This window comes from Odocoileus virginianus, chromosome 14, assembly GCF_023699985.2.
Source record: "Odocoileus virginianus isolate 20LAN1187 ecotype Illinois chromosome 14, Ovbor_1.2, whole genome shotgun sequence".
NCBI classification, from domain to species: domain Eukaryota; kingdom Metazoa; phylum Chordata; class Mammalia; order Artiodactyla; family Cervidae; genus Odocoileus; species Odocoileus virginianus.
Window position 1 is genome coordinate 407,127 of NC_069687.1, and position 27,531 is coordinate 434,657.

At 55.4% G+C, this 27,531-nt stretch overlaps 1 protein-coding gene across 7 annotated transcripts in view; it reads right to left on the reverse strand.

Annotated features, from left to right (window-relative positions):
* The window catches only part of LOC110136163 (probable palmitoyltransferase ZDHHC11B), a 44,922-nt gene that overhangs the window by 14,394 nt on the left and 2,997 nt on the right, over positions 1 to 27,531 (reverse strand). For 3 of the 7 annotated variants that reach the window (XM_070476427.1, XM_020891673.2, XM_020891672.2), the window contains exons 2-10: positions 26,131 to 26,352; positions 19,958 to 20,133; positions 19,453 to 19,554; positions 18,696 to 18,820; positions 17,959 to 18,114; positions 12,848 to 12,957; positions 11,888 to 11,922; positions 7,300 to 7,393; positions 3,406 to 3,440 (exon numbers count right to left, since the gene is read on the reverse strand). In XM_070476427.1, the coding sequence (XP_070332528.1) occupies positions 3,406 to 3,440; positions 7,300 to 7,393; positions 11,888 to 11,922; positions 12,848 to 12,957; positions 17,959 to 18,114; positions 18,696 to 18,820; positions 19,453 to 19,554; positions 19,958 to 20,133; positions 26,131 to 26,352 (1,055 nt within the window). The remainder of the gene's footprint in view (positions 1 to 3,405; positions 3,441 to 7,299; positions 7,394 to 11,887; positions 11,923 to 12,847; positions 12,958 to 17,958; positions 18,115 to 18,695; positions 18,821 to 19,452; positions 19,555 to 19,957; positions 20,134 to 26,130; positions 26,353 to 27,531) is intronic. The other 4 variants (XM_070476425.1, XM_070476426.1, XM_070476424.1 and 1 more) reach the window with 4 other exon arrangements.

Below are 27,531 nucleotides of genomic sequence, written 5' to 3' on the forward strand. Positions count from 1 at the left end.
TAGATTTTACTTAAAGGATCATGGTTAAATGATATTTCGAAGTGAAATTCAAAGTGATGTGGATTTACATGCTGGTATTGACAGTCAGATTTCTAAGGAAGAAAAACAGGAAGAAAAAGTGTTGGGTTTTGAAAGAGAGCAGCCCTCGCACGGTGAACTGCATTTCCCGGCCAGCTGTTAAACTGAGCAAGAACCTCAGGAACGCTCAGCCTTTGGGGCACTGCCGAGTGCTGTCTTTCTCCAAGCTCCCTGCTCCTGCGGGTCTGTGGGCCCTCTCTGCCCCTCTGCATGCAGGACAGGGACGCAGTGACCCCAGGGCCACAGCCCTCCAGTGCCCCCCGGCTCCAGGGGAGGCGACTCTGTGCCCCCACCTGGGGCAGCAACGCTGGGAGGAGTCTAGTCCCCCATGAGTGAAGGTGTATTCAGTGCAACGCCAACCCCAAATGCAGGTGACTTGGAACGGGACAAAATCACTTCAAAGTTTACATGGAAAAGCAGATGTGCAAGAATTGTCAAAAATTTTGAAAAATGAAAAAGGCTTGAGAGGAATTTGTCTACTAGGGAGTAAGGAGAGGTTGCAGTAGAAAGAGCTGATGGAGGCAGAAGCAGGTGGGTCCAGACACAGAGAGGGTACAGCGGGCCATCTATGTTATGAGGACCACTGACCTTGTTCCCTCTCTCACTGTATCCAAAAACCAAGATGGCATGAGGATCAAAGTGCAAAGAAAGCAAATAAAACTACAAGAATATTACACAAAGACTACTGGAGGAATGTTTGGAGAAGTCAGGAGCAAAGAAGGTTTTTAAAAAACAAAATAAAAATTTGACACATTATGCTTCAGAAAAGTTGGTGACCTCTACATTGCAAAAGACACAATAAAGAAACCTTTTTAAATGACAGATTGGATGGAATATATTTGAGACACACAGAACAAAGAATTAATCAGTATTTTCAATAGGCAAAGAGCTCTTAAAATGGATAATATACAAATACCCCAGTATGAAACTGGAGTCCATTATACAGAGCGAAGTAAGCCAGAAAGATAAAGACCATTACAGTATACTAACACATATATATGGACTTTAGAAAGATGGTAACGATAACCCTATATGCAAAACAGAAAAAGAGACTCAGATGTATGGAACAGACTTGTGGACTCTGGGAGAAGGCGAGGGTGGGATGTTTCAGGAGAACAGCATTGAAACATGTATATTATCTAGGGTGAAACGGATAACCAGCCCAGGTTGGGTACATGAGACAAGTGCTCGGGCCTGGTGCACTGGGAAGACCCAGAGGGATCGGGTGGAGAGGGAGGTGGGAGGGGGGACTGGGATGGGGAATACATGTAAATCCATGGCTAATTCATATCAATGTATAACAAAAACTACTGTAATGATGTAAAGTAATTAGCCTCCAACTAATAAAAATTAAAAAAAAAAATGGGGAAAATATTTGAAAACCTAATGCAATGCACACAAGAGAGATTGTCGAATGGTCAAAACAGATGAAATGATGTACATTCCCACTGATATCAGGATGAATGCACATAGAAACAATGTCTTGTTTTACTTGGATAAAACCAAATATACTGTTCTCGTGCTGCAGCGTCTGCGGGAGTTGGTGGAAGTGTGAGTCACTCTAGCTTTGGGGAAAGTAATCATGAAGACTTATGAAGATTTAGCACAGGCAGCTCTTTGACTTTTGGACGTCCGACCGAAGTAAAGCCAGCTGCGCCTGACAACAGGGCTGCCTCAGCAGCTCAGCGGCGAAGGATCCACCTGCAACGTGAGGGATGCGGGTTCAATCCCTGGACCAGGAAGATCCCCTGGAGGAGGCCGTGGCGACCCACTCCCAGATTCTCGCTTGGAGAATCCCATGGACAGAGAAGCCTGGCAGGCTACGGACCACAGGGTAGCAAAGAGTCAGACATGACGGAAGTGACTTAGCACTCGCATGCACCTGACAATACTGGCCCAGAGACACTCCTGGTAAACTGTCTGAACGAGACATACCGGCCAGAACCTCAGAGTCTGTCGGGGGATGGCTGACGAACTCATGGTCTGCCCGTGGAGGACGACGGCACTGCCAATGAGAAGCCGTCACGTCTGCGTGGAGGGTCACAAGAGCCGTCCAGGATGTACAGTTGGGGGTGTAAACTAGGGCACGGCAGATGGACAAGTGTGAGTCATCTGATCTTAACCCTGTCAGTTTCACATGTGGGTAGAAAGAGAGCTGACAGCTGCTTGGGTGTCACCCTTGAGCTTCTGTTGGGGGTGCCACTGTCTTTACACTGGTTCACGAGCCTATGTTACGATATAATAATGAAGCAGCAGTGAGGAACTAATCTCAACTGATTCTCACACTTTAAATGGGTAACTGGTCCGGCTTCCTGGCATGGAGTTGGTGGGTCTGGCAATACCACAGATGACCAAGCCAAAGGGGGTTGTTTTCAACACTTGAAATCTAAGGCATCTGCTCTGCTGGGTTTCAGACTGGCTTGGGACTGGTGACCTTTGCTTCCTACCAATTTCTTCCTTCTCGAATGGCTGTGTCTAGCCTATGACGGGTCCCTCAGTGTATTTTGGAAGCAAATGGCTTGTTTGGTTTCACAGGTTCACAGATGGAGAGGACTTTGGTCCAGGATGAATCCTGCTTGGAGTCTCAGCCATCACTGATCTGCATGACTGAGATGATGGGCTTTGGGACTTAGAGCTGATGGTTGAATTCAGGGAAGTTGTGATGCAATGAATTATTCTGTGTGACAGAAGACAGTGGGCTTTGGGGGGCCAGAGGGCAGACCGGTGTGGACCAAATTGTGTCCCTTCAAAAAAGAAGAGCGGTTGACTATCGAACAACACAGGTTTGAACTGTGCTGGTTAACATATTTGTGTGTGTTTTTCAGTATACCATTGGCCCTCTGGATTCATGGGTCTCATATCCAAGGATCATCGAATCTTTGACTGAAAGGTCTATGTTTGGTTGAGCCCTTGGATCCAGAACGCATGGATATGGATGGCCAACTATGGGACTTTAGCATCCGTGGATTCTGTTAAATGCAAGGGCTCCTGGAGCCAATCTCCCACGAGAACCAAGGACGACTGCACGGAAGCCCTCAGTGTAAGTTTTAACTGATCACCGGACTCAGAATGAGCTGGCCGGACTTTCAGGAGCTTCACAGAAACCAAATGTTATTAGGGACCGTACAGAAGACATTCAGACTCAACACTGCCCATGTTCTCCAGCTGGCATAGAAAACAGATGAGCGTTGTCTTACTTTCATGTATTTGTTCAGATGTTAGTTGTAAAGAAGGCTGAGAAGAATTATTGTACTTTTTGCAAGATAAGTAAAACTGAGATATGAATAATTGTTAGTAACATTAAGTGAACTATTTTATCTAACTTACCTCTGTACAGATGAACTCAGGTTGGCAACTGATTTCTGTGAGAATAAATAAAAATCAGTAACATTGCACAAGAAGACATTGTCAATGTTGAGGCTATTTCTTCAGAAACTTCAAGTCTGTTGTTAGTGGACTTCATGTGATGCTGTTGCAGGGATGTCTGAGGGCAGGGGAAGGCTCTGGCTGAGGAGACAGCTTCCTCCCTCCCCAACCATGATGTGCGCCCAGGGGTGGCTTCATTTCTCCTTAGTGAGCATGAATATAGTCAAGTTTTAAGAAAACTGCCAAACAGCTTTCCCAGGTGGTGTCACTTTAAGTCCTTGTTTTAATGTATTAGACACCCAATTCTTCTACAGATTCACCATCACGTGGTATTGCTAGCCTTTTCAGTTTTAGCCATTCTGATTCACGTGTGTGCTCAGTGGGGTCTGCCTCTGTCACCCCATGGACTGTAGCCCACCAGGCTCCTCTGTTCATGGGATTCTCCAGGCAAGAGTACTGGAGTGGGTTGCCATGCCCTCCTCCAGGGGATATTCTTGACACAGGGATTGAACCTACATCTCCTGCGTTGCAGGCAGATTCTTTACCACTGAGCCGCCAGGGAGGCCCTGACTCCTGTGCGGTGGTGTCTTCCTGTGGTTTTGATTTGCATTCCCCTCCTGTCTAATGGTGTTGACTATCTTTTCATGTGCTTATTTTTGCCACCCTTTTTTTTTCTTTTCTTTTTGGTGCAGTTTGTTCAAATCTTTTCCCATTTAAAAACCTGGATCATTTTTCTTATAATTGAGTTTTGAAAATTCCTTATATATTCTGGAAACAAGTAGATGGTTTGGAAATACTCCAGCCAAAAGTATTTTTATTTTTGAAACGGTGACTTCCAAAGAGCAAATATTTTTTATTTTATGAAGTCCATTTTTTTCATATTTTTATTTTATAGTGCTTTTGGTGTCACATTAAAAAAAAACTTTCCTAACTCAAGATCACAAGATTTTATTCTGTTTTATTCCCAAAGTATTGTAGTTACCCTTGAAATTTAGCTCTAAGATTGATTTTGAGTTATTTTTGTATCTGCTGTGAAGTAGCACATTAGGTTCATTTTTTTCCTTGTGGGTAACTGACTGTTCCAGTACCATTATTGAAAATGCATTTCTCCCCATTGAATTGCCTTGGCATCTTGGTTTAAAATCCATTTATTTGGATTGTGTTTAATTTCTCTCAACAATAGTTTGTAGCTTTACATATACAGATTTTGCATTTGTTGTTTTATTATTTTTTGATGCTGCTGTGAATGGAATAGTTTTCTCATTACTATTTTCAGATTTTTCACTGCTAGTATGCAGGAATATAATTCAGTTTTTAATATTGATTTTGTATCCTACCACCTTGCTAAATTATCTTATTATTTCTATTAACTTTTCTGCAGGTTTGTTAGGATCACGTTACCTGCAAATAAATATAGTTTCACTTCCAGATATATATGCCTTTAACTTCTATTTCTTGCTTTACTGTACTGGCTGGAACTTTTTAGTAAAATGTCAGAAGTTTGGAATGCACATTTTTGTCTTGGTCCCAGTCTTAAGGGAAAAGCATTCAGTATGAATTAAGTATGAGTTAGTGCTAAGTTTCATCAGAGTTCCTTATCAGATTTAGGGGGTTCCGCCCCTAAATTGTTTTATCATATCTAGATGTGTTGTTAACAAATGCTTTTTCTGATTGGGTGCACTCATGCTTATTGTACTTTATTGTATTAATATGTTTATTACATGAATACATTTTCAGATGTTAAGCCAACCTTGCATTTCTGGAATCCTCCTTCCTTAGGTCACAGTGTACGACCCTGTTCTGTGTGTGTGCCTGTGTCTGCTTAATGATATTTGCCTCTGTGTTCATGGGTGACATCGGCTTATAAGATTCTTTTTTGGTGAAAGGATCTGGCTTTAGTATTAGGTCCTCATATATATACAGAGGATGAAATGGTTGGATGGCATCACCGACTTGATGGACATGAGTTTGAGTAAGCTCCAGGAGTTGGTGATAGACAGGGAAGCCTGGCATGCTGCAGTCCATGGGGTCGCAGAGTTGGACACGATTGAGTGACTGAACTGAACTGATAATGTACTCACCTCGTAGGATGAACTAGGTGGTATTTCTTTCTCTTCCATTTTCTGAAAGTTTGTGCATGATTGATTTGGTTCTTTTTTCCCCTTAAAACATCAGGTATAATTCACCAATGAAGCCATTAGGGTCTAGGATTTTCTTTGTGGAGAATTTAAAATTGCTAGTTCACAGTTTTTACTTGTTATATGTCCATTTGAATTTTCTATTTCTTCTTGAATCATTTAGTAATTTGTATCAATTAAGTAGAATGGTAAATCCCTTTCTTAAATAATAAAGCATGTTTCAACCTTGGAACACTTACAATTAAGTTTAAGAGACCCAAACCCATGACGTTACTATTTTTGCATTTACAAGTCATCGGCACATTGGTAATTTGGATTTCACTTTCCTGAATGCCAAAGATGATGTGTCCTCCTGTGCAGGAGAGACAAAGCTTTCAGCTCTTAGAATCTTAGAGATGGCCTTGTTCTCTCCTGTTTGCCACCAAATAAATGTATCAAAGCTGCATCCAGGAGACCCTTTGCTGAGATTTAACACAATGGTCAATGACAAGTGTCCGTCAGGGTGGTGGCTGCATGGTCAGGGCTGGCAGTGGGTGTCCAATGGGACTGTCCCAGGCACACTGGAACCTGGGGTCACCCTGGCTTCAATGACAGCAAAGCATAACCCCTGTTTGCCTGCTCCCACCTTGGAGTGGATGTCACATTTAGCGGTTGAGTCTGGCGTAGGGACAGGATTATAGGTTCCCATGAATGTGCTTCCAGACCTCGAGTGGAAGCTGCGGGCACAAGTGTAAACAAGGGAAACACTGCTGCAGCCAAAGGCGGGTACTGACCCCCTTCCTAGTTCTGCATCACTACAAAGAGCCCCCGTGCTGAGGCCCTCAGGGCTCGTGAGGTGAACTTCCGCTGCAGAGAAAGTGAAGTCACCAGTCGCCTGCAGGAATCAGCACAGTCACAAACCTGCTCACATTAACCCACCAGAGACGCCGGAGCACCTGACCTCAGGGGGCTGAAGAGAGGCAGCCCCGCTGGCTGCATCCTGGGAGTGACGGAGATGATGGAGCATGCTCACACGTCACACCCTCACACCACACACACACATACACACAACACACATTCACACACACAGAACACACACACAGAGAATACAGACACACACATCACACACACACCACTCACACATCACACCCACACAGAGAACACACACACATATCACACAGAGAATATACACACAATCACACACACACCACTCACACATCACACCCACACAGAGAATACACACACATATCACACACAGAATACACACACATCACATCACACATATACCACTCACACATCACACTCACACACCACACTAACACATCACACTCACATACAAAACACATCACACATCACGCATCACATCACACACACACCACTCACACATCACACACACAGAACATACACAGAGAGAACACACACATCACACACAGAATACATACATCGCACTCACACCCCCCCACAGAACACACACACGTCACACACACACACACCACTCACACTCACACAGCACACTCAGTATACGTCCGCGGTTCAGCGGCATCTGTCCCTCACTTTCTCTTCTGTCACCACCTCCTCGCTCTCCCTGCTCCGCGAGCAGCATTCCCCAGGTACCACATAAAGGCTTCAGCTCACACAACGATTCCAAACCCGGCTCTGCCCTCGTTCTTGGAGGGCCTGGGGCCCAGCCCTGGGCTCTGGCCTGAGGGGCGGCTCATGCCAGGGGCTGGGGGCTCACCTTCAGCGACGTCGGGGTGTCCTCTGGCTGTACAGTGGCGGTGGAACACAGACTCGAGTACCGGGAAGGGGGCGGGAGCTCCTCGGGCGTCTCTCTGTGAGGACGGTGGGGGGGGTAGTGTGTGTAGTTAGCGGTGGCGGGAGCTCCTCGGGCGTCTCTCTGTGAGGACGGTGGGGGGGGGAGTGCGTGTAGTTAGCGGGGGCGGGAGCTCCTCGGGCGTCTCTCTGTGAGGACGGTGGGGGGGGGAGTGCGTGTAGTTAGCGGGGGCGGGAGCTCCTCGGGCGTCTCTCTGTGAGGACGGTGGAGGGGGGCTCCTCGGGCGTCTCTCTGTGAGGACGGTGGGGGGGGAGTGCGTGTAGTTAGCGGGGGCGGGAGCTCCTCGGGCGTCTCTCTGTGAGGACGGTGGAGGGGGGCTCCTCGGGCGTCTCTCTGTGAGGACGGTGGGGGGGGAGTGCGTGTAGTTAGCGGGGGCGGGAGCTCCTCGGGCGTCTCTCTGTGAGGACGGTGGGGGGGGAGTGCGTGTAGTTAGCGGGGGCGGGGGCTCCTCGGGCGTCTCTCTGTGAGGACGGTGGGGGGGGAGTGCGTGTAGTTAGCGGGGGCGGGGGCTCCTCGGGCGTCTCTCTGTGAGGACGGTGGGGGGGGAGTGCGTGTAGTTAGCGGGGGCGGGAGCTCCTCGGGCGTCTCTCTGTGAGGACGGTGGGGGGGGAGTGCGTGTAGTTAGCGGGGGCGGGAGCTCCTCGGGCGTCTCTCTGTGAGGACGGTGGAGGGGGGCTCCTCGGGCGTCTCTCTGTGAGGACGGTGGAGGGGGAGTGCGTGTAGTTAGCGGGGGCGGGAGCTCCTCGGGCGTCTCTCTGCGAGGATTGGGGGGGGGGGCGGAGCGCGTGTAGTTAGCTGGGCGGCGGGGGGAGCCTGGCTGCAGTTGGGGTGCGGCACACGCCCCTCCTCCCCCGCAGAGCTCCGAGCGGCTGCCGGAAGGCCACGTGGACGCCCTGAGTGGCCCAAACGGGGCTGCGCGTGCACGGGCCCACGACTGCCAGCCGGGGGGATGCCAGGAAAGGGGCTGCTCCCCGCCGAGCATCCCGGCCCCTGCACGTGCCAGTCTGAGCAGCAGTGGGGCAGGGCCTGCAGAAGCGCGCAAGGGCCACGGCACGGCCCCTCCCTGCGGAGGCCCCGGGAGATGGACCCGGGACGCTCGTCCTGGACACCCTCGGGGGGTGGCGTCCTCACAGGAACAAGAGGGGGACTCGGCCTCCGCTACCGACCTGAAGGTGGGGCGTGAGGACAGGGCGGCCCGGTCAAAGCTCCAGACCCAGCATCTGCGGGGGGCGCGGCCCCGGGAGTCTTGACCGCTCGTGCACAGCCCAACGTGCTGGCTGGCGTGTGAGCCGCCGGGACCGTGTCCTCTTGGTCACTTGGTCTGTGTAGCAATGGGAACGGGCGCAGGCCAAGCCTGCAAGATTAGACAGTGCACACCTGCCTGTGTGTGGTCATCCCCATGCACATTTTCATTCTGGTTGGTCAGTCCCAATAATCCAGTCCAGTTACAGTCCCACAGTAGCTAACAGTCCAAAAGGAACATGCCCAATAAACCGGTCTGATCACTGCTGCTAGAGACACACTCTGTAAAGTCCCACAAAGTGCTTCCACTGAACACTGGTGAGACACAGCAGTGCCCAGGGTTCGTGCACATTCCCAGGTCTCCAGAAGCCCAGATGCCCGACCTGCTCCAGCAGCATCCCCCCAGGCTGTGTCTACGACTCGCAGTTTGTTTCCAAGGCCAACCATTCAACATCACACTAATCCAAGTCTATGCCCCAACCACTGAAGCCAAAGAAGCTGAAGTTGACCGGTTCTATGATGACCTACAAGACTTTCTAGAACTAACACCTAAAAAAAGACATCCTTTTCTTCATAAGGGATTGGAGTGCAAAGTAGGAAGTCAAGAGATACCTGCACTAACAGACAAGTTTGGCTTTGGAGTACAGAATGAAGTAGGGCAAAGGCTAACAAGAGTTCTGTGAAGAGAACACACTGGTCATAGCAAACACCCTCTTCCAACAACACAAGAGATAACTCTAGATATGGACATCACCAGATGATCAATACCGAAATTAGATCGACTATATTCTTTGCAGCTGAAGATGGAGAAGCTCTATATAGTCAGAAAAAACATGAGCTAGAGCTGACTCTGGCTCATATCATCAGCTCCTTTTGTAAAATTCAGATTTAAATTGAAGAAAGTAGGGAAAATCACTAGGCCACTCAGGTATGACCTAAATCAAATCTCTTATGATTAATACAGAGATGATTAATAGACTCAAGGGATTAGATCTGATAGGCAGACTGCCTGAAGAACTGTGGACAGAGGTTAATAACATTGTACAGGTGGCAGTGACCAAAACCATCCCAAAGAAAAAGAAATGCAAGAAGGCAGAGTGGTTGTCTGAGGAGACTTTACAAATAGCTGAGCAAAGAAGAGAAGCAAAAAGCAAGGGAGAAAGGGAAAGATATACCCAACTGAATGCAGAGTTCCAGAAAACAGCAAGGAGAGATAAGAAAGCTGCCTTCTATGAACAATGCAAAGAAACAGGGGAAAACAATAGAATGGGAAAGACTAGAGATCTCTTCAAGAAAATGGGAGCTATCAAGGGAATGAGAAGGACAGAAATGGTGCGGACCTAATAGAGGCAGAAGAGATTAAGAAGTGGCAAGGATACACAGAACTATGTACAAAATGTCCTCACGACCCGGATGACCACGATGGTGTGGCCACTCACCTAGAGCCAGACACCATGGAGTGTGAAAGGAAGTGGCCCTCAGGAAGCATCACTGTGAACAAAGCTCATGCAGGTGATGGAATTCCAGCTGAACTATTTAAAATCCTAAAAGATGGTGCTGTTAAAGTCAGCATGTCAATACGTCAGTAAATTTGGAAAACTCAGCAGGGGCCACAGGATTCAAAAAGGTCAGTTTTCATTCCAGTCCTAAAGAAGGACAATGTCAAAGAATGTTCAAACTATAGGACAATTGTACTCATTTCACATATTAGTAAGGTTATGCTCAAAATCCTTCAAGCTAGGCTTCAGCTGTACGTGAACTGAGAACTTCTAGATGTATGAGTTGGATTTAGAAAAGGCAGAGGAACTAGAGATCAAATTGCCAACATTCATTGGATCATAGAGAAAGCAAGGGAATTCCAGAAAAACATCTACTTTTGCTTCACTGACTACGCTAAAGCCTTTGTGAGGATCACGAAAAACTGTGGAAAATTCTTCGGGAGATTGGGAATATCAGACCACCTTGCCTGTCTCCTGAGAAACCTGTGTAACAGTCAAGAAGCAACAGTTAAAACTGGACATGGAACAGCTGAGTGGTTCCAAATCGGGAAAGGAGTACATCAAGGCTGTATATTCTCACTCCATTTAACTTATAAGAGATGTGCAGACAATACCACTCTAATGGCAGAAAGAAGAGGAATTAAAGAACCTTTTGATGAGGGTGAAAGGGGACAGTGAAAAGGATGGCTTAGTCCCAAAAAACTAAGATCATGGCATCAGGTTCCATCACTCATGGCAAATAGAAGGGGAAAAGTAGACAGGGTGACAGACTTTATTTTCTGGGCTCCAAAATCACTATGGACAGTGACTGAAGCCATGAAATTAAAAGACGCTTGCTCCTTGGAAGGAAAGCTATGACAAACCTAGACAGCATATTAAAAAGCAAAGACATCACTTTGCTGACAAAGGTCTGTATAGTCTGGTTTTCCCAGTAGTCATGTATGGTTGTGCGAGTTGGATCATATGGATGGCTGAGTGCTGAAAAAATGATGCTTTTGAATTGTAGTATTGGAGAAGACTCTTGAGAGTCCCTTGGGCTGCAAGGAGATCAAACCAGTCAATCCTTAAGGAAATCAATCCTGAATATTCATTGGAAGGAGTGATGCTAAAGTTGAAGCTCCAATCCTTTGGCCACCTGATGAGAACTGACTCACTGGAAAAGACCCTGATGCTGGGAAATATTGAAGGCAAAAGGAGAAGGGGGCAACAGGGGATGAGGTGGTTAGACAGCATCACCGGCTCAGTGCACGAGTTTGAGCAGACTCCAGGAGACAGTGCAGGACAGAGCAGCCTGGCATGCTGCAGTCCATGGGGTTGCAGAGTCAGACTCAACTTAGTGAGGGAACAACAAAAAATGAAATCCAGTCCTGAAAACAGTCCAGTGTCCTGCAGGACACACAGCAGATGGACAGACCAGCATCGAGAAGCAGACAGATCAGCTTCCAGGGAAATTTGGGGTATCAGGAAGGTGCCTTTCGATTTGATGAGGTAAATTGGACCATTTAGTTCATGAGACAACAACCACCAGTTACGCTGTAATAAGACAACTGTGGCTCCTATTTCACTAAATAAATTAATTGAAGATGATTTAAAAACCAAAATATGAAGCAAATACAAATAATGAAAGTATTAGCAAGGAGTATGGCGGATACTCTGTGAAAAAAAAGAGCAATTTTTTTTTAAGCAAGGCAGTTGAGAAGAATGTAGCTGTTTCAGACATACAAAACAGCTCTAAGGAAATGGCAACTTACCCCTGCTCGGAGGGTCCCAGGGGGCTGTGCAGAGGCTGTGGGGGGAAAGCAGTTACACGATGACGACCCTGAGCTTATCAACACAGCGCCCGCATCATCTGCAGCTCACTTGGAGCAGGACTGCCTTGGGGTCTCGAGGTCCCGGATGAGGGTCTCACAGGGGAGCCCCTCCCCTGTGCCCTTGCTCATCTGTGCGTCTCTGCTTCTCATTAGTAAGAGACAGGAAGTAGAAGGCTGGGTCGCGTGAGATGTACTTATTTTACTTTTTAAGAAAATGCCAACTCTTTGCAAAGTGCTGTAGCTTCACACCCCACCAGCCATGTGCGAGCCCGCTGTGCAGCTGTGCCAACCCTGGGGGTTGGCCTTTTTGATCACGGCCACTCTGGGGGCCGAGTGGCGGTGTCTCATCGTGGTTTTAGCTTGTGTTTCCTTAAGGGGGAATGATGCTGATGTTGACCATCTGGGTTTGTCTGCCACCCATGGGATCCCTTTTGGTGAAGTGTGTGCAGATATTTTGCCCATTTAAAAAACCTGATCAGTGTTCTTGTAACTGAATTTTGAAAGTTCTATATATATTCTGGGTACATATATATGATTTGCAAATGATTGTTTCTCTCTGTGGCTTATATTTTCTGAATGGTGACCTTTAAAGACTAAACGTTAACTCCGATGAGGAGCTGCAAAAATGGGTGGGTCAGAAAGGTGTCAGCCCTGCTGGCTTGATCTTGTGGAGAGTCAATTCAGAAATGATACAACACCCACACCCACAGGACTCACCAAAGAGCCACATACACAGAACCCCACTCGTGCACTGCATCACATACACCTCCCCCCAAACACTCACATATACGTGCCACACCCCACCCCTGCCACACCAACACAGAGGTCCCGGCCTCCAGGTGACCTTGGGCCCCCTACCCAGTCCTGGACGGATAGATGGGGGAGCAGGGATGCCGGTACCTGTGACAGGTCTTCTATTTGTCGCACATCTCTCTGCCCTGTCTGGTGTTTCGAGTCCTGCTGTTGGCTGCCCTGCATCATGTAATCAAACGTGCTCAACCTTTTGGCCACTGGAAAGGAGAAAGCAGGCAAGAGACAGTCACCAGCCACCCGTCCACAGCCCGCAGTGCTGGGAGCTGGCTCATGACCTGGAGTCTGGGCAGCGGCCAAAAGGCCACCCCAAGCCTGGCTGACCTTTGGGCCAAAGCCGGCAGGTGCCCGCACCCGTGGAGCCCACCAGCCCCCGTCCTGGGGGCCTCACAGACCCATAAAGTCAGCGTGGATGCGACAAATGTGGAGCTCAGCTCTGTCTTAAGGTGAGACAGTGGCCAGCACGTAGCAGGCAGACTCAGGTTATTAAAGAGTCTCTAACATGTTTCTCAACAGAAGATCACTACTAATGAAAGGAGACACGATCCAGTCCTGTGTCTCCGCCCTGGTGGTGCGGGGTGGGGGCTAACTTTCCATTTCTTTCCCCGAAAACTGACAAACATGGGAACAGATGGTTTATAATTATTTCTGGAAAGAGAAAAGGCCACCCACAGAAGCCTATTTGCAGTTTGAGGAGCAGACGGAAGACCGCCGCCCCCACAGCCCCGGTGGTGGTGGTGGGGGGGGCTGCTCCCAAGCCCCTCCCCCGCCTCGCCCCCTCCTCCCGGGGGCTCCTACAAGGGCTGTTTCTTCTCGAGCCTTGAATTCTTTCTCCGTTAACTGCACACACTCCCTCAGAGGCTGTGGCAGTCTGAGGACGCGAACTGGACCTTGTTGACATTCTAGTGAAGACATCCAATCTTCTGCCCAGGTCTGCACAAAGGCCCCCAGACGCGGGTGCCGGCAGGCTCTGCGTGTCTCTGGAGCCCGCCTGGTGTGACACGGACGTGGCCAGAGCACACAGACGAGGAGACGCAGGACGGGCCTGCGTCCCCGGTCAGACCCTCAGCCTCCATGCGGCTGCCCGGCGCCTCCTTGCGCCTCTGCCTGAGGCAACCTCCCCCGCCGGCTCGATGAGGACTCATAGCCGGGCCAGGCGGCCACATCTGTGAGCTGGCCAGGTGGCTCCACCTCGGGCCCCCTGTCTGCGGGGCCCCGTCCTGGCCACCTCCCCGGCCCCCACCACCAGGAGCTGCAGACGCAATTGGCAAGTTCAGTGTTCTTCATCGTCAGGGATTCTGGCAGGTGCTTCTCTAAATGCCCTGTTCGTGCCTCACAGACTCCATCCTCTCATCTCTCTCAACACTGTCACCACCCACTTTCTAACCCCTCTGTGTTTCTGCGGGTCTCAGACTGGGACTCAGCCCTCTGCCCTTTTGGGTGTTCCTTTCTACCCTGAACTTACTGCTGGAAGAGGCGGCCTGCTGGGGACCTGTGTGAGCACAGGGGTGAAGGCCAGACAACCTGGGGAGCATGTGCTCAGGTAGACGGCAGCCTGGGGAGCACGTGCTCAGGTAGAGGGCAGCCTGGGGAGCACGTGCTCAGGTAGAGGGCAGCCTGGGGAGCACGTGCTCAGGTAGACGAGGAGCCTGGGGAGCACGTGCTCAGGTAGAGGAGGAGCCTGGGGAGCACGTGCTCAGGTAGAGGAGGAGCCTGGGGAGCACGTGCTCAGGTAGAGGAGGAGCCTGGGGAGCACGTGCTCAGGTAGAGGGGAGCCTGGGGAGCACGTGCTCAGGTAGAGGGGAGCCTGGGGAGCACGTGCTCAGGTAGAGGAGGAGCCTGGGGAGCACGTGCTCAGGTAGAGGAGGAGCCTGGGGAGCACGTGCTCAGGTAGAGGGCAGCCTGGGGAGCACGTGCTCAGGTAGAGGAGGAGCCTGGGGAGCACGTGCTCAGGTAGAGGAGGAGCCTGGGGAGCACGTGCTCAGGTAGAGGGCAGCCTGGGGAGCACGTGCTCAGGTAGAGGGGAGCCTGGGGAGCACGTGCTCAGGTAGAGGGGAGCCTGGGGAGCACGTGCTCAGGTAGAGGAGGAGCCTGGGGAGCACGTGCTCAGGTAGAGGAGGAGCCTGGGGAGCACGTGCTCAGGTAGAGGAGGAGCCTGGGGAGCACGTGCTCAGGTAGAGGAGGAGCCTGGGGAGCACGTGCTCAGGTAGAGGGCAGCCTGGGGAGCACGTGCTCAGGTAGAGGAGGAGCCTGGGGAGCACGTGCTCAGGTAGAGGAGGAGCCCGGGGAGCACGTGCTCAGGTAGAGGGGAGCCTGGGGAGCACGTGCTCAGGTAGACGAGGAGCCTGGGGAGCACGTGCTCAGGTAGAGGGCAGCCTGGGGAGCACGTGCTCAGGTAGAGGAGGAGCCTGGGGAGCACATACTCAGGTAGAGGGCAGCCTGGGGAGCACGTGCTCAGGTAGAGGAGGAGCCTGGGGAGCACGTTCTCAGGTAGAGGGGGAGCCTGGGGAGCACGTTCTCAGGTAGAGGGCAGCCTGGGGAGCACGTGCTCAGGTAGAGGAGGAGCCTGGGGAGCACGTGCTCAGGTAGAGGGGAGCCTGGGGAGCACGTGCTCAGGTAGAGGGGAGCCTGGGGAGCACGTGCTCAGGTAGAGGTGGAGCCTGGGGAGCACGTGCTCAGGTAGAGGAGGAGCCTGGGGAGCACGTGCTCAGGTAGAGGGGAGCCTGGGGAGCACGTGCTCAGGTAGAGGGGAGCCTGGGGAGCACGTGCTCAGGTAGAGGAGGAGCCTGGGGAGCACGTGCTCAGGGAGAGGAGGAGCCTGGGGAGCACGTACTCAGGGAGAGGGGAGCCTGGGGAGCACGTGCTCAGGTAGACGAGGAGCCTGGGGAGCACGTGCTCAGGTAGAGGAGGAGCCTGGGGAGCACGTGCTCAGGTAGAGGAGGAGCCTGGGGAGCACGTGCTCAGGTAGAGGAGGAGCCTGGGGAGCACGTGCTCAGGTAGACGAGGAGCCTGGGGAGCACATGCTCAGGTAGAGGGCAGCCTGGGGAGCACGTGCTCAGGTAGAGGGCAGCCTGGGGAGCACGTGCTCAGGTAGACGAGGAGCCTGGGGAGCACGTGCTCAGGTAGAGGAGGAGCCTGGGGAGCACGTGCTCAGGTAGAGGAGGAGCCTGGGGAGCACGTGCTCAGGTAGAGGGCAGCCTGGGGAGCACGTGCTCAGGTAGAGGGGAGCCTGGGGAGCACGTGCTCAGGTAGAGGGCAGCCTGGGGAGCACGTGCTCAGGTAGAGGAGGAGCCTGGGGAGCACGTGCTCAGGTAGACGAGGAGCCTGGGGAGCACGTTCTCAGGTAGAGGGGAGCCTGGGGAGCACGTGCTCAGGTAGAGGGCAGCCTGGGGAGCACGTGCTCAGGTAGAGGAGGAGCCCGGGGAGCACGTGCTCAGGTAGAGGAGGAGCCTGGGGAGCACGTGCTCAGGTAGACGAGGAGCCTGGGGAGCACGTGCTCAGGTAGAGGAGGAGCCTGGGGAGCACGTGCTCAGGTAGAGGGCAGCCTGGGGAGCACGTGCTCAGGTAGACGAGGAGCCTGGGGAGCACGTGCTCAGGTAGAGGAGGAGCCGGGGGAGCACGTGCTCAGGTAGAGGAGGAGCCTGGGGAGCACGTGCTCAGGTAGAGGGCAGCCTGGGGAGCACGTGCTCAGGTAGACGAGGAGCCTGGGGAGCACGTGCTCAGGTAGAGGAGGAGCCTGGGGAGCACGTGCTCAGGTAGAGGAGGAGCCTGGGGAGCACGTGCTCAGGTAGAGGAGGAGCCTGGGGAGCACGTGCTCAGGTAGAGGAGGAGCCTGGGGAGCACGTGCTCAGGTAGAGGGGAGCCTGGGGAGCACGTGCTCAGGTAGAGGGCAGCCTGGGGAGCACGTGCTCAGGTAGAGGGGAGCCTGGGGAGCACGTGCTCAGGTAGAGGAGAAGCCTGGGGAGCACGTGCTCAGGTAGACGAGGAGCCTGGGGAGCACATGCTCAGGTAGAGGGCAGCCTGGGGAGCACATGCTCAGGTAGAGGGGAGCCTGGGGAGCACGTGCTCAGGTAGAGGGGAGCCTGGGGAGCACGTTCTCAGGTAGAGGGCAGCCTGGGGAGCACGTGCTCAGGTAGAGGAGGAGCCCGGGGAGCACGTGCTCAGGTAGAGGAGGAGCCTGGGGAGCACGTGCTCAGGTAGACGAGGAGCCTGGGGAGCACGTGCTCAGGTAGAGGAGGAGCCTGGGGAGCACGTGCTCAGGTAGAGGGCAGCCTGGGGAGCACGTGCTCAGGTAGACGAGGAGCCTGGGGAGCACGTGCTCAGGTAGAGGAGGAGCCGGGGGAGCACGTGCTCAGGTAGAGGAGGAGCCTGGGGAGCACGTGCTCAGGTAGAGGGCAGCCTGGGGAGCACGTGCTCAGGTAGAGGGGAGCCTGGGGAGCACGTGCTCAGGTAGAGGAGGAGCCTGGGGAGCACGTGCTCAGGTAGAGGGCAGCCTGGGGAGCACGTGCTCAGGTAGACGAGGAGCCTGGGGAGCACGTGCTCAGGTAGAGGGCAGCCTGGGGAGCACGTGCTCAGGTAGAGGAGGAGCCTGGGGAGCACGTGCTCAGGTAGAGGGCAGCCTGGGGAGCACGTGCTCAGGTAGAGGGGAGCCTGGGGAGCACGTGCTCAGGTAGAGGGCAGCCTGGGGAGCACGTGCTCAGGTAGAGGAGGAGCCTGGGGAGCACGTGCTCAGGTAGAGGAGGAGCCTGGGGAGCACGTGCTCAGGTAGAGGAGGAGCCTGGGGAGCACGTGCTCAGGTAGAGGGGAGCCTGGGGAGCACGTGCTCAGGTAGAGGGGAGCCTGGGGAGCACGTGCTCAGGTAGAGGGGAGCCTGGGGAGCACGTGCTCAGGTAGAGGGGAGCCTGGGGAGCACGTGCTCAGGTAGAGGAGGAGCCTGGGGAGCACGTGCTCAGGTAGAGGAGGAGGCTGGGGAGCACGTGCTCAGGTAGAGGAGGAGCCGGGGGAGCACGTGCTCTGGTAGAGGAGGAGCCGGGGGAGCACGTGCTCAGGTAGAGGGGAGCCTGGGGAGCACGTGCTCAGGTAGAGGGGAGCCTGGGGAGCACGTGCTCAGGTAGAGGAGGAGGCTGGGGAGCACGTGCTCAGGTAGAGGGGAGCTTGGGGAGCACGTGCTCAGGTATAGGAGGAGCCTGGGGAGCACGTACTCAGGTAGAGGTGGAAGAAGAGCAGGTGGCCGATCAGCAGCAGGCTGATGAGCGCCAGGAGCAGCACCAGCAGCCCGAGTGCCAGCAGGACGCCTCTGTTGGTCCTCACGGGGTAGATCGAGAGCAACAGCAGCCACGTGTCCTTGTTGGAGATACCTGTGGAGGCGGAGCCTCATCAGGTGCATCCCGGGGTCAGCGCTTGGCAGTGGGGGAGGGGCCACCAGCTAAAGAGAGCCCCCCTCCTGCCCAGGTGGGCCCCTCCCTGCCCAGGTGAGCCCCTCCCTGAACAGATGAGCCCCTCCTCATTGCCCTGCCTAACCTAAGTGCCCTTGCAGCCCCTCCTCTCTGCAGTGGGCATTGATTCCCTTTATGGATCTGGAAGGTGAGGCTCGGAGAGGGTAACTAAGTGCCCAGGTCACAGAGCCTGACCCTGGCGTCCACTGTGCTGGCCTCCCCACTGTCCCTAGAGCTGAAAGACCACAGCCACCACCTTGGGGCATTTCCAGGACACAGTCCTCTGTGACAAGGGGACCGGGCACCCCAACCACAATTTCCAACAACCAACTGAGGAAAAGCAGGGAGGGGCTGTGTGCGGGCCAGTGAAGGCCGAGTTTCAGCTGAAATGTCTTCGCCCCACAACTAGGTCTGGACAGGTGCTTGGGCCCAGATTGCCCCGTGTGGCACCCTGGGTGGGCAGTGGGCGGGCAGCCAGCCTGGGGGGCAGGGGGAGTGCGCACTCTGGTAGCGTGAGTCGGTGCGCAGGGCGGCGGGGTTGAAGAAGTACTGCAAGAAGATGTACAGAAGGATGACGATGATGCAGAGCAGACCGGCCAAAGCAGAGGCCACCGAGCTGAAGAAGCACCTGCGGGCAGAGCTGGCTGAGTGCCTGGCGGCCTGACGGCCCAGGAGGGGGACCGCCAACTCCGGTGCGTCCCTGCCGAGCCTCAGGACCCCTACCAAGCCCCCTGGGCCCCAGAACCCTTGTCAAGAGCCTGTGACCAGAATAATATCTCTTTCTCCACAACAATAAACCCTAGGCAGCAACTCTCAGGGTGTGGTTTCACTGAAGTGTCTTCCTTCAGTCTTCCTGATGTTACACCTTTAGCGTTTTCAATGTTAAACAGGATCTGATTGTTTAACAGGGTCTAGTTGATTCCCCACTTTTCCTGAAGGTCCCTTACACCTGCCCCCAAGCCTCTGACCCCCTGTTCCCCGGTGGCCCCGTCCTGCTGACCCTGCCTGTGGACGTGGGGACTCCCGGGCCCACCTGCCCCCCGGAGCCCCACTCAGCCTGCTCTGCGTCAGGACCTGCAGCGCCCGTGAGCTTGGCCCCTTCGGCCCTCCTCCAGGCGTGCGGGCAGGGAGCAGGCACCCTAAGGGGTGTGCCCCAGAGGAGGGGCGCTGAGCAGGCTGAGGAGGCAGGCCCTGCCCTGGTGCTGCCCTCCACCAAGGCCCCTCTGCCATTGGGGGGGGCGGGGGGGGGGGGACCCTCACCAGTAATTTCTGCTTCCCACGCAGTTGTTCAGCCATTTGCAGTGATGGTCAAAGCCTGAGACACACTTGTTGCAGGCGCTGCAATGCTTGGCTTTGGCACTCCTGGGAGGGAAGGTGGACGGGGCAGCCTGTCAGTAGGCTGTGCGGTGGGGGGCCGGGCAGAGCCCGTCTGCTCAGAGGGTCCGCCCGACGCAGAGGGCGCCTTCCCCTGGCCTGCTTCCGGTCGCTCCCGCCCGCCCACGGACGCCCCCGGGCCCTGAGCAGCTGGGGGAAGTGATCGGGCGGGGGAGGGGGGGGGTCAGTGGCTGTCTGAGACTTCAGACAGGCGCTCGGCCCAGGAGGGGGCGGGGGGCTGTGCCCGGGACCCCGCCTCTCTGAGAGGGGGCTGGGCCAGGCACCTGCCGGGGAGTTCGGCCTGCTCGCCCCCCTCCACCCCCCACCCCCACCCCCGCGCCCGGGACACAGCCCGGCGCCCCTGCCATGGTCCCCCGCCCCGAACACGCACACGGTGACCTCGCAGAGATGGCAGTATTGGTTCTGGATGACGTGCGGGTGTTTGGACCGGTCGAAGGTCGGCATAGGCTGAGAGTAGTTCTTCAAGCGGACGCTGGCTTCGGCCGGGTCGATGGAAATGGCGACCAGGTGGGCTAAGAAGTGGAAGAAGAATATCCCGCCGGTCACCTGCAGGGGGCGTCAAGGAGCAACTCGGCCCAGGCAGCTGCGGGGCCCGTCCAGGAGGCGGGTGGTCGAGCTCTCAGTCACCCGGGGCGCCGTCCCGGAGGCGGGTGGTCGGGCCCTCAGCCTCTGGGGGTCCATGCGTGGCTGGCGGCAGGGAGCAGGCCTGCCCCTCTGGCAGCCACATGCCCTGCCGACCCCCGAGCCCTTTGTCCTGCAAGGACAGAGCAGGATCAGCTGTGGCCCTGAGACCCCCGCCGAGCCTCCTGGAGGAGCAGGCCAGGCCTGTGCGTGCCCGTGGCACCAAGCTGGGACTGGAAGGGGTGGTGGGGGTCCTTGGGGCAGCAGGGCCATGCTGAGCGTGAGTCCTCAGGAAAACGAGGAGGGTGGGAGGGTTCAAACACCTGCCAGTGAGCCTCTGTGGCCAGTGGGCCCGCAACTGTCGTCTGTGTCTGTCTGTCCCTGTTTCTTTGTATTTGTCTCTGTCTCTCTGTCTGTCTGTCTGTCTCTCTGTCCCCCCCAGCCCTCTCGGCATCCCCCGCTGGGAGCTCCCAGGGTGACCTCATGCACTCAGATCCACCCTCTGCACGATCTCTCCAGGGACCAACACACTGTCCCCATGGAAACCAAACAGGAGGAAGCACAACTCTGGCTCCCCTAAGCCCTGCCCTGCTTCCCAGGACAGTCCTGCGGGGAGGGTTGGGGTGCACAGGCCCGCTCAGCAAGGGCCGCCTGGGCGCGGCGGGCAGGGCCTCTGGCCCACTCCCTGCCTGCCAGCAGGGTCTACAGGGCACTGCCATGTGTGGGCTCTGGGCAGGGCCGGCCTCCCGGGCCCTCCCCACTCAGCACTGCCGTTGGGTCCAGGCTCCCACGGCCCCTGCAGCGCTCAGCTCGTCAGGGACCCTGGGCTCTGGGCGCCCGTTTACGGCATGCATGGGCCTCCTCGGACCCACCACCCGCAGGGCGCGGCCGGCCTCATCGGGGGCCGCTTTGCCCGAAGCTGCTCGGTCCCCCGTCCTCCAGCCTCCAGTGCAGACCCCAGGCTCTGGGTGCCAGGCATGGGGTGAGGGAAGCCCAGGCCAGCCAGGGGGCACGGGGACCACCATGAGGGCTATAGTGAGCTGGGCCAGAGGGCAGGGCTGACCGGAGGGCTGGTGCCCAGGTCAGGGTTGGTGCCCGGGTCCAGGGTTGGTGCCTGGGTCAGAGCTGGTGCCTGGGTCAGGGATGGCTGGGCACATGGCCTGGAGGATGTGGGAAGCGGGGCTGACCAAGGACCAGCCGGGCCAGGGACCCCCACAGGGGCGGGGCTGCCGGATCCCTTGGAGCCACTGGGGCCCTTCCCGCAGCGCAGCCGGAGGGCCCTGCAGGGCTGGGTGGGGGCTGAGGACGGCTCCACCCGTGCTGACCAGCAGACGGAGCCCTGCCCTGCGCAGGGTGAGGGGCGGTGGGCGGGGCTCCGTGGCCAGCCTGCAGTGTCACAGCTGGTGGCACCACACGGTCTGTGCCCACTGACCCCCAGCACCCACTTCCGGAGCACAGCGGGCTGCTCTGTTTGTGTGGTTCCCGGGGCAACCGGAGCGCATCCGGAACGCAGACAGGAGCGGCCGGCGGGGCGGCCGGGGGCAGGAAGTGGCTCGCTGCCCAGGTGAGGCCCTGCTCTGCTGGCCACATTGGGCTTGACCCCACCGGGCACCTTCGGGCAGGGCCGGGACTGTGGGCAGGATGGCAGGAGGGTGGCCCACGTGCTCTCTCCCCATGAGACCACTGCCAGGCAGGGAGTGTGGCACAGCGCCCATATTCAGACCCTTGGCCTTACGTGGAGACGCCTGACCCATGGCCAACAGGCAGCTCTGTGGACTCCCTAGAACTGCAGGTGCCGGGGACCCCAGGACAGCGTGCTGCCTGGATGCAATGGGCCACGCTGCCAGGGCCCCTCAGACACTGAGAGTCCACAGCAGGCACACACCTGGGCCCGTCTGCGGGGGGCAGGCAGGGTGAGCCATGCTTGCCCAAGATGGCCTGGCCGCTCCCGTTGGTTACACACAGGGTGAGTGGCACTGAGCCCCAGAACAGACGGGTGCAGGCGGGTGGCACACCCTCCAGCTGCTGGCTTTCACTTTCAGATGTAATTTTATCTCCGGAGAGTCTTAGGTTCAGGTTAATAATACAGAGAGCTCGGCCTGGCGTCTCACTCCCAGCAAACAGGACCCGAGCTCCAGGACGAGGACGCGGCTCCCCTGGCAACTATCTGCGGTCAGTAAACAAACAGCCTGGGCGCGGCCCGGACACCCGCCCTGGCCCCCGGCTGCTGTGCTGGTCCTGGGCTGGGGGCGGAGCCAACACTGGAGCCACCCCCTCACGGCCTGGGTCCCTGAGGACCCCCGCCCCTCCTGCCCCTCCCGCACTCGCAGGGCGGCCAGGGTCCAACTTGCTGACCCCCCCATCTCCAGGGGGCCTGTGGGGTGCTGCCGGACTTCCAGAAGCTCCACAGCCCTGACCCCGGGCCTGGGACCTCCGTCGGCTCTGCTCCTGGGTCCCTGCAGGTGCCAAGGGGCACTGGCGCCCCCCCGTGGCCAGAGCGCGGCACTCAAGTGCCCTTCAGGGACTTCACTGCCACAGGGCAGGTCTGGGCAGCAGCAGACTTGACCAGAAAACACGTCCTGCGGGCAGTCTGAGCTCTGGACAGCCAGGAAGCCCACCCTGCATCCTCGGCCTGGGACAGGCAGGAGGGGCTCACAGAGTCTGGGTGCTGAGCCACCCAGGGGCGGGGGAGAAAGGACAGCCCACCTGGGGCTCCGTGCCAGCACAAGGCAGGTGAGCACTCACGGGGGCTGCTGAACAGGGCACATGTGTCCCTTGCAAAGACTCCCTGGGCCAACGCTCAGCCAAGTTTTGGGTCAAAAGAGAACAAAGAGACTGGATTATCGCCCAGCACAAAGCTATGACAAACCTAGACAGCTTATTAAAAAGCAGAGATGACATTCTGCTGACAAAGGTCCGTCTAGTCAAAGCTATGGTTTTTCCAGTGGTCATGTATGGATGTGAGAGTTGGACTATAAAGAAAGCTGAGTGTCAAAGAATTGATGCTTTCAAAATGGTGTTGCAGAAGACTCTTGAGAGCCCCTTGGACTACAAGGAGATCAAACCAGTCCATCCTAAAGGAAATCAGTCCTGAATATTCATTGGAAGGACTGATGTTGAAGCTGAAGCTCCGATACTTTGGCCACCTGATGCAAAGAACTGACTCACTGGAAAAGACCCTGATGCTGGGAAAAGTTGAAGGCAGGAGGAGAAAGGGACGTCAGAGGATGAGATGGTTAGATGGCATCACTGACTCAATGGACATAAGTTTGAACAAGCTCTGGAGACAGTGAAGGACAGGGAAGCCTGTGTGTGCAGTCCATGGGGTCACAATGAGTTGGACATGACTGAGCGACTGAACACAGGTGAGGTGGAGCTGTGCCCCTGAGAGGCTCTCAAGTCCCAACCCCAGGAACTGTCATGATTTTACCTGTGAGTGGGGTCTTTGCGGATGACCAAGTTAGGCTGAGGTCCTTGTGATGTGTCCTGACTTCACGGGACTGGTGTCCTTACAAGAAAAGAAGCCCAAGACTCAACACGCAAGACCCTGTGAGGACACGGAGGTGGCTGGATCTGAAGCCAGCAGACGCCTGAGACCCGCAGAGCTGGGATGGGTCCTGGAAGCTTTGCAGGGGCACAGCCCCCCCAAACATCTCAAGCCTCTCACTTCCGTCCTGTTCATCTGTGCCTCAGCGTGTGTAACACTGTGGGTGTCCACATGTGTGGCCAGCGGGTCACTTGTGCATTATATGTATACTTGTGTATGTGTGTGTGTTTGTGGGTCTGTGTGCACTCATACCTAGAGGTAAACTTACAGCTTCAGATATGATGAAAAGAAAAAAAGGTCTAAAACCAATGACTGAAGTTTCCACATTAAGAAGGTAGAAAAAGAGCAATTAAAGCTGGCACATTGAAAGGAAATAGCAACAATAAAAGCAGAAATTCAGAAAAAGTAGACAGGGAAAATCAGTAAGTCCAAAAGCAAATCCTCTGAATAACCAACAAAAGTGATAAACCCTAGGAAGATGGATCACTGCTGACATCACTACAGATCCTACAGACACTGTCTGGATAACAGGAGATAGTGCAAATAGCTTTATTCCAAGAAATGTGACAATCCAGACGACATACTCAAATTTCCTAAAAAGCACTTTTTGCCAAAACAGACAAGAGGAAACAGGAAGCTGAAAAGCCCTTTTTCTACTGAGGAAATTGATCACGGCAAATCTTACCACAGAGAAGTCTCTGCTAACTCAGGGGTAGGGATAGACAGGCCTCATCTGAGGAAGAGACGCCCACACAGATGCCCTGGTTTCTCTGGCTGATGGAGGCTGGGCGGGGGTGGGGGGTGACTTTGGGGCTCAGTGCTGCCCCACATCTGCAAAAGGACATTAGAAATCAGCAAATGCCAACCTTGGTATTGGGGAACACGTGGTAACTTCCTAGGGACTTTTAAGGTGAGAAAACAGAATGGTGTGGAAACAGACATCTTTGTTAGATGCAGAGTGGGCATTCCAGGGACACTTCATCATGTGGGGGGGCTTTAAAGACACTCAGCATGTGTGAGACATGATGCAAGCAGTCTTAATCAGCACCTGGAATTTGGGGTCCGTCACTTTGCCCTCCCTGCTTTTTCAAAGCTGAAAGATGCTGAGCTCAGGGCTCAGGTGGCTTCGCGAGCCCGCGAGGGCCCTTCCTGCCCTGCCACCTCCCACCCAGCTGCCCACCACCTTGGCCACCTGGCCACCGATGCCTGGCGGGCGGGCAGCGTAGCCCGTTTCCTCACTGCAGAGTGAAGGCGCAGGCGCAAACACCCCACTTCACAGCAGCCCAGCCTGTCCATGGGGCTTCCCAGGTGGCGCTAGTGGTAAAGAACCCACCTGCCAATGCAGGGGACCTAAGAGACATGGGTCGGGAAGATCCCTTAGAGAAGGAAATGGCACCCCACTCCAGTGTTCTCACCTGGAGAACCCCACGGACAGAGGAGCCTGCTGGGCTACAGTCCATGGGATTGCAGAGTTGGACACGACTGAAGTGACTCACACACAGCCTGTCCACTGGCTCGAATGTGCAGTGACCCTTGGGGTGGGGGCCAGGGTTCCTGGCAGAGCCCCACACCACCCTGACGCCCACCCAAGGGATCAGATGTCTTGTGCCCAGAACAAGGCCACTCCGGGGGTCACAGACATCAGCACCTCAGTGGGAAGGCATGGTGAGGGGGGCTCCATGCACCTGATGCTGAGGGGGGCATGCGAGCACCTCAAGTCCTTCCTCATTAAAACACACCATTCCCGGGGCTCCCCTGGTGGTCCAGTGGGTAAGACTCTGCACTCCCAATGCAAGGGGCCCAGGTTCATGCCCCGGTCAGGGAAGTAGATCCCACATGTCACAACTAAAGATCCTGAGAGCCACAACTAAGACCCAGTGCAGCCAGACAAATGGAGAAAGTGAATGCTAGCACACACACACATGCACACGCACACACACATGCACGCACACACACACACGCACGCGCACACACACAGACCACACACACATGCACACGCACGCTGTTCCCCTCAGACAGCACAGACTGGCTGTGTAGCCAGGGTCAGGGCAGCCTGCAGCCTGTCTGCAGCTCCTCCCCTCCTGGAGGCTCTGCCCATCCAGGACCCTCTCGCCCCTGCCGCCAGCCGGGCGCCCTCCCCCTTCCCAGCACAGGTGGGCACTGGCAGCTGGGACCCCAATCCAGCAGCCACTGGCGAGCAGCTGTGGGGTTTCTGGTGCGGACGGTGGGGGTGAACCATGGCTGAACCATGGGAGCCAGAGCGGAGGCAGGTCTGACCACCCCTGCGGGTGGAGCTAGGCCTGCTGGAGGCCCCCTGGGAAGCCCCTCCCAGCTTAGGCCACAGCGCTGCCCCTCCCCGCTCCAGAAAAGGATACACTGTAGGCGATGTATCTACAGTCTCCTGGCAGAAGGGGGATGAAGACCCCGAAGGTCGTGAAGGCCAGAATCAGGAACAGGGTCCAGGCCATGATCTGGAAGGGATGCAATGGCCGCGACCAGCCGTTCACCCTGGACAGGCGGGGCGGCGACACCTTCGTGCTCCTACTGGACGCAGCTTCTGGGAGGACCCGCCTCGACCTTCTGGCGCAGAAGGCCATCTGCAAGACAGCAGGGGGCACAGGGGGCCGTGGGCGCCTGTCCACAGCTCAACAAGCAGTTTCAGTGTGTGTGTGGTCCCCGGGCACCCCCACCTCTGCCGGGACCCCAGGGCAGGCAGTTACCAGTCCTTCATGACTGGCGGGCCACTTACAGTGATGGTCTGCTAGTCACTTTACAAATGCACACACCTCAGAAAATCAGAAAATCCATGGATGTGGGGGACCCACATGAAGAAGAGGTCCACATTCCAGGGAAAGCCCAGAGCAGAAGCAAAAGGCAGCTGGAGCCAGGGCAGTCAGACGCTTTCTCCCACCAGAAACCCTGCCTGTTTCCCCAGGGCAGGAGGGCCTCACGGCCAGGGTCCTGGCCCAGGGGTGGGCCCTCCAGGGGTGGGAGGGAACTGGGCCGTCTGGTGGGCAGGCCCACCAGGAACGGTAGGGATGTGTCCTGGGGAGGCCATGGGGTGTTTGCGGCTGTTGGAGGGTAACACTGTTAACAGCTACTACAGGTGGAACTTGGGGGAGTTTAGAAGACCCTGTGCACAGCCTCCAGGGTCTCTTCAGAAAGAAACACACAGCAAGTGTAGCTGACAGGAGTTGGCTACTTTAGGGAGAGACAGAAACATTGAAAACTATTCCGACTTTTGTGTGAGCTGGGACTCCCGGGGTGGGGGCGGGGAGATGTCCGAAGGGCAGAGCTCAGCTGCTGCCTCTGCGGGCCGTCCACCCAGGTCCTCGGATGAGACGCCATGCAGACAGAGGCCACAGCGGCCTGGAGTTTGCAGGGCTCCAGTGAATTGAACAGCACACTTATACAGCAGGACCGAGGTACCTGGGAATTAGAACCCTGAGGGACAGGCATGGAGCTGAAACATGATTCCCAGATAGAAACATGGGATGGAAGGGCTGACATCTCACACCACACAGCAGGCACGCGGAAGGTCGCATCAAGGATTCCTGCAGGTCTTGGAACAGAGGTGTGGGGAAGCGATGGTTATGAGACTAAACTTCACAGACCACAAAGCTGGAGACACAACAGGATGTTGGTCTGTTAGGGTTTCCAGGCAAGGAAAAGGAAGAGGGTAGAAGAGAAGAAACAAAGAAAAAAGGGAAGCATGTGTGTATTGCAAGGAGACTGAAAACTTCAGCCCTAAATCACATTCCAAGAGCCAAGCAGGG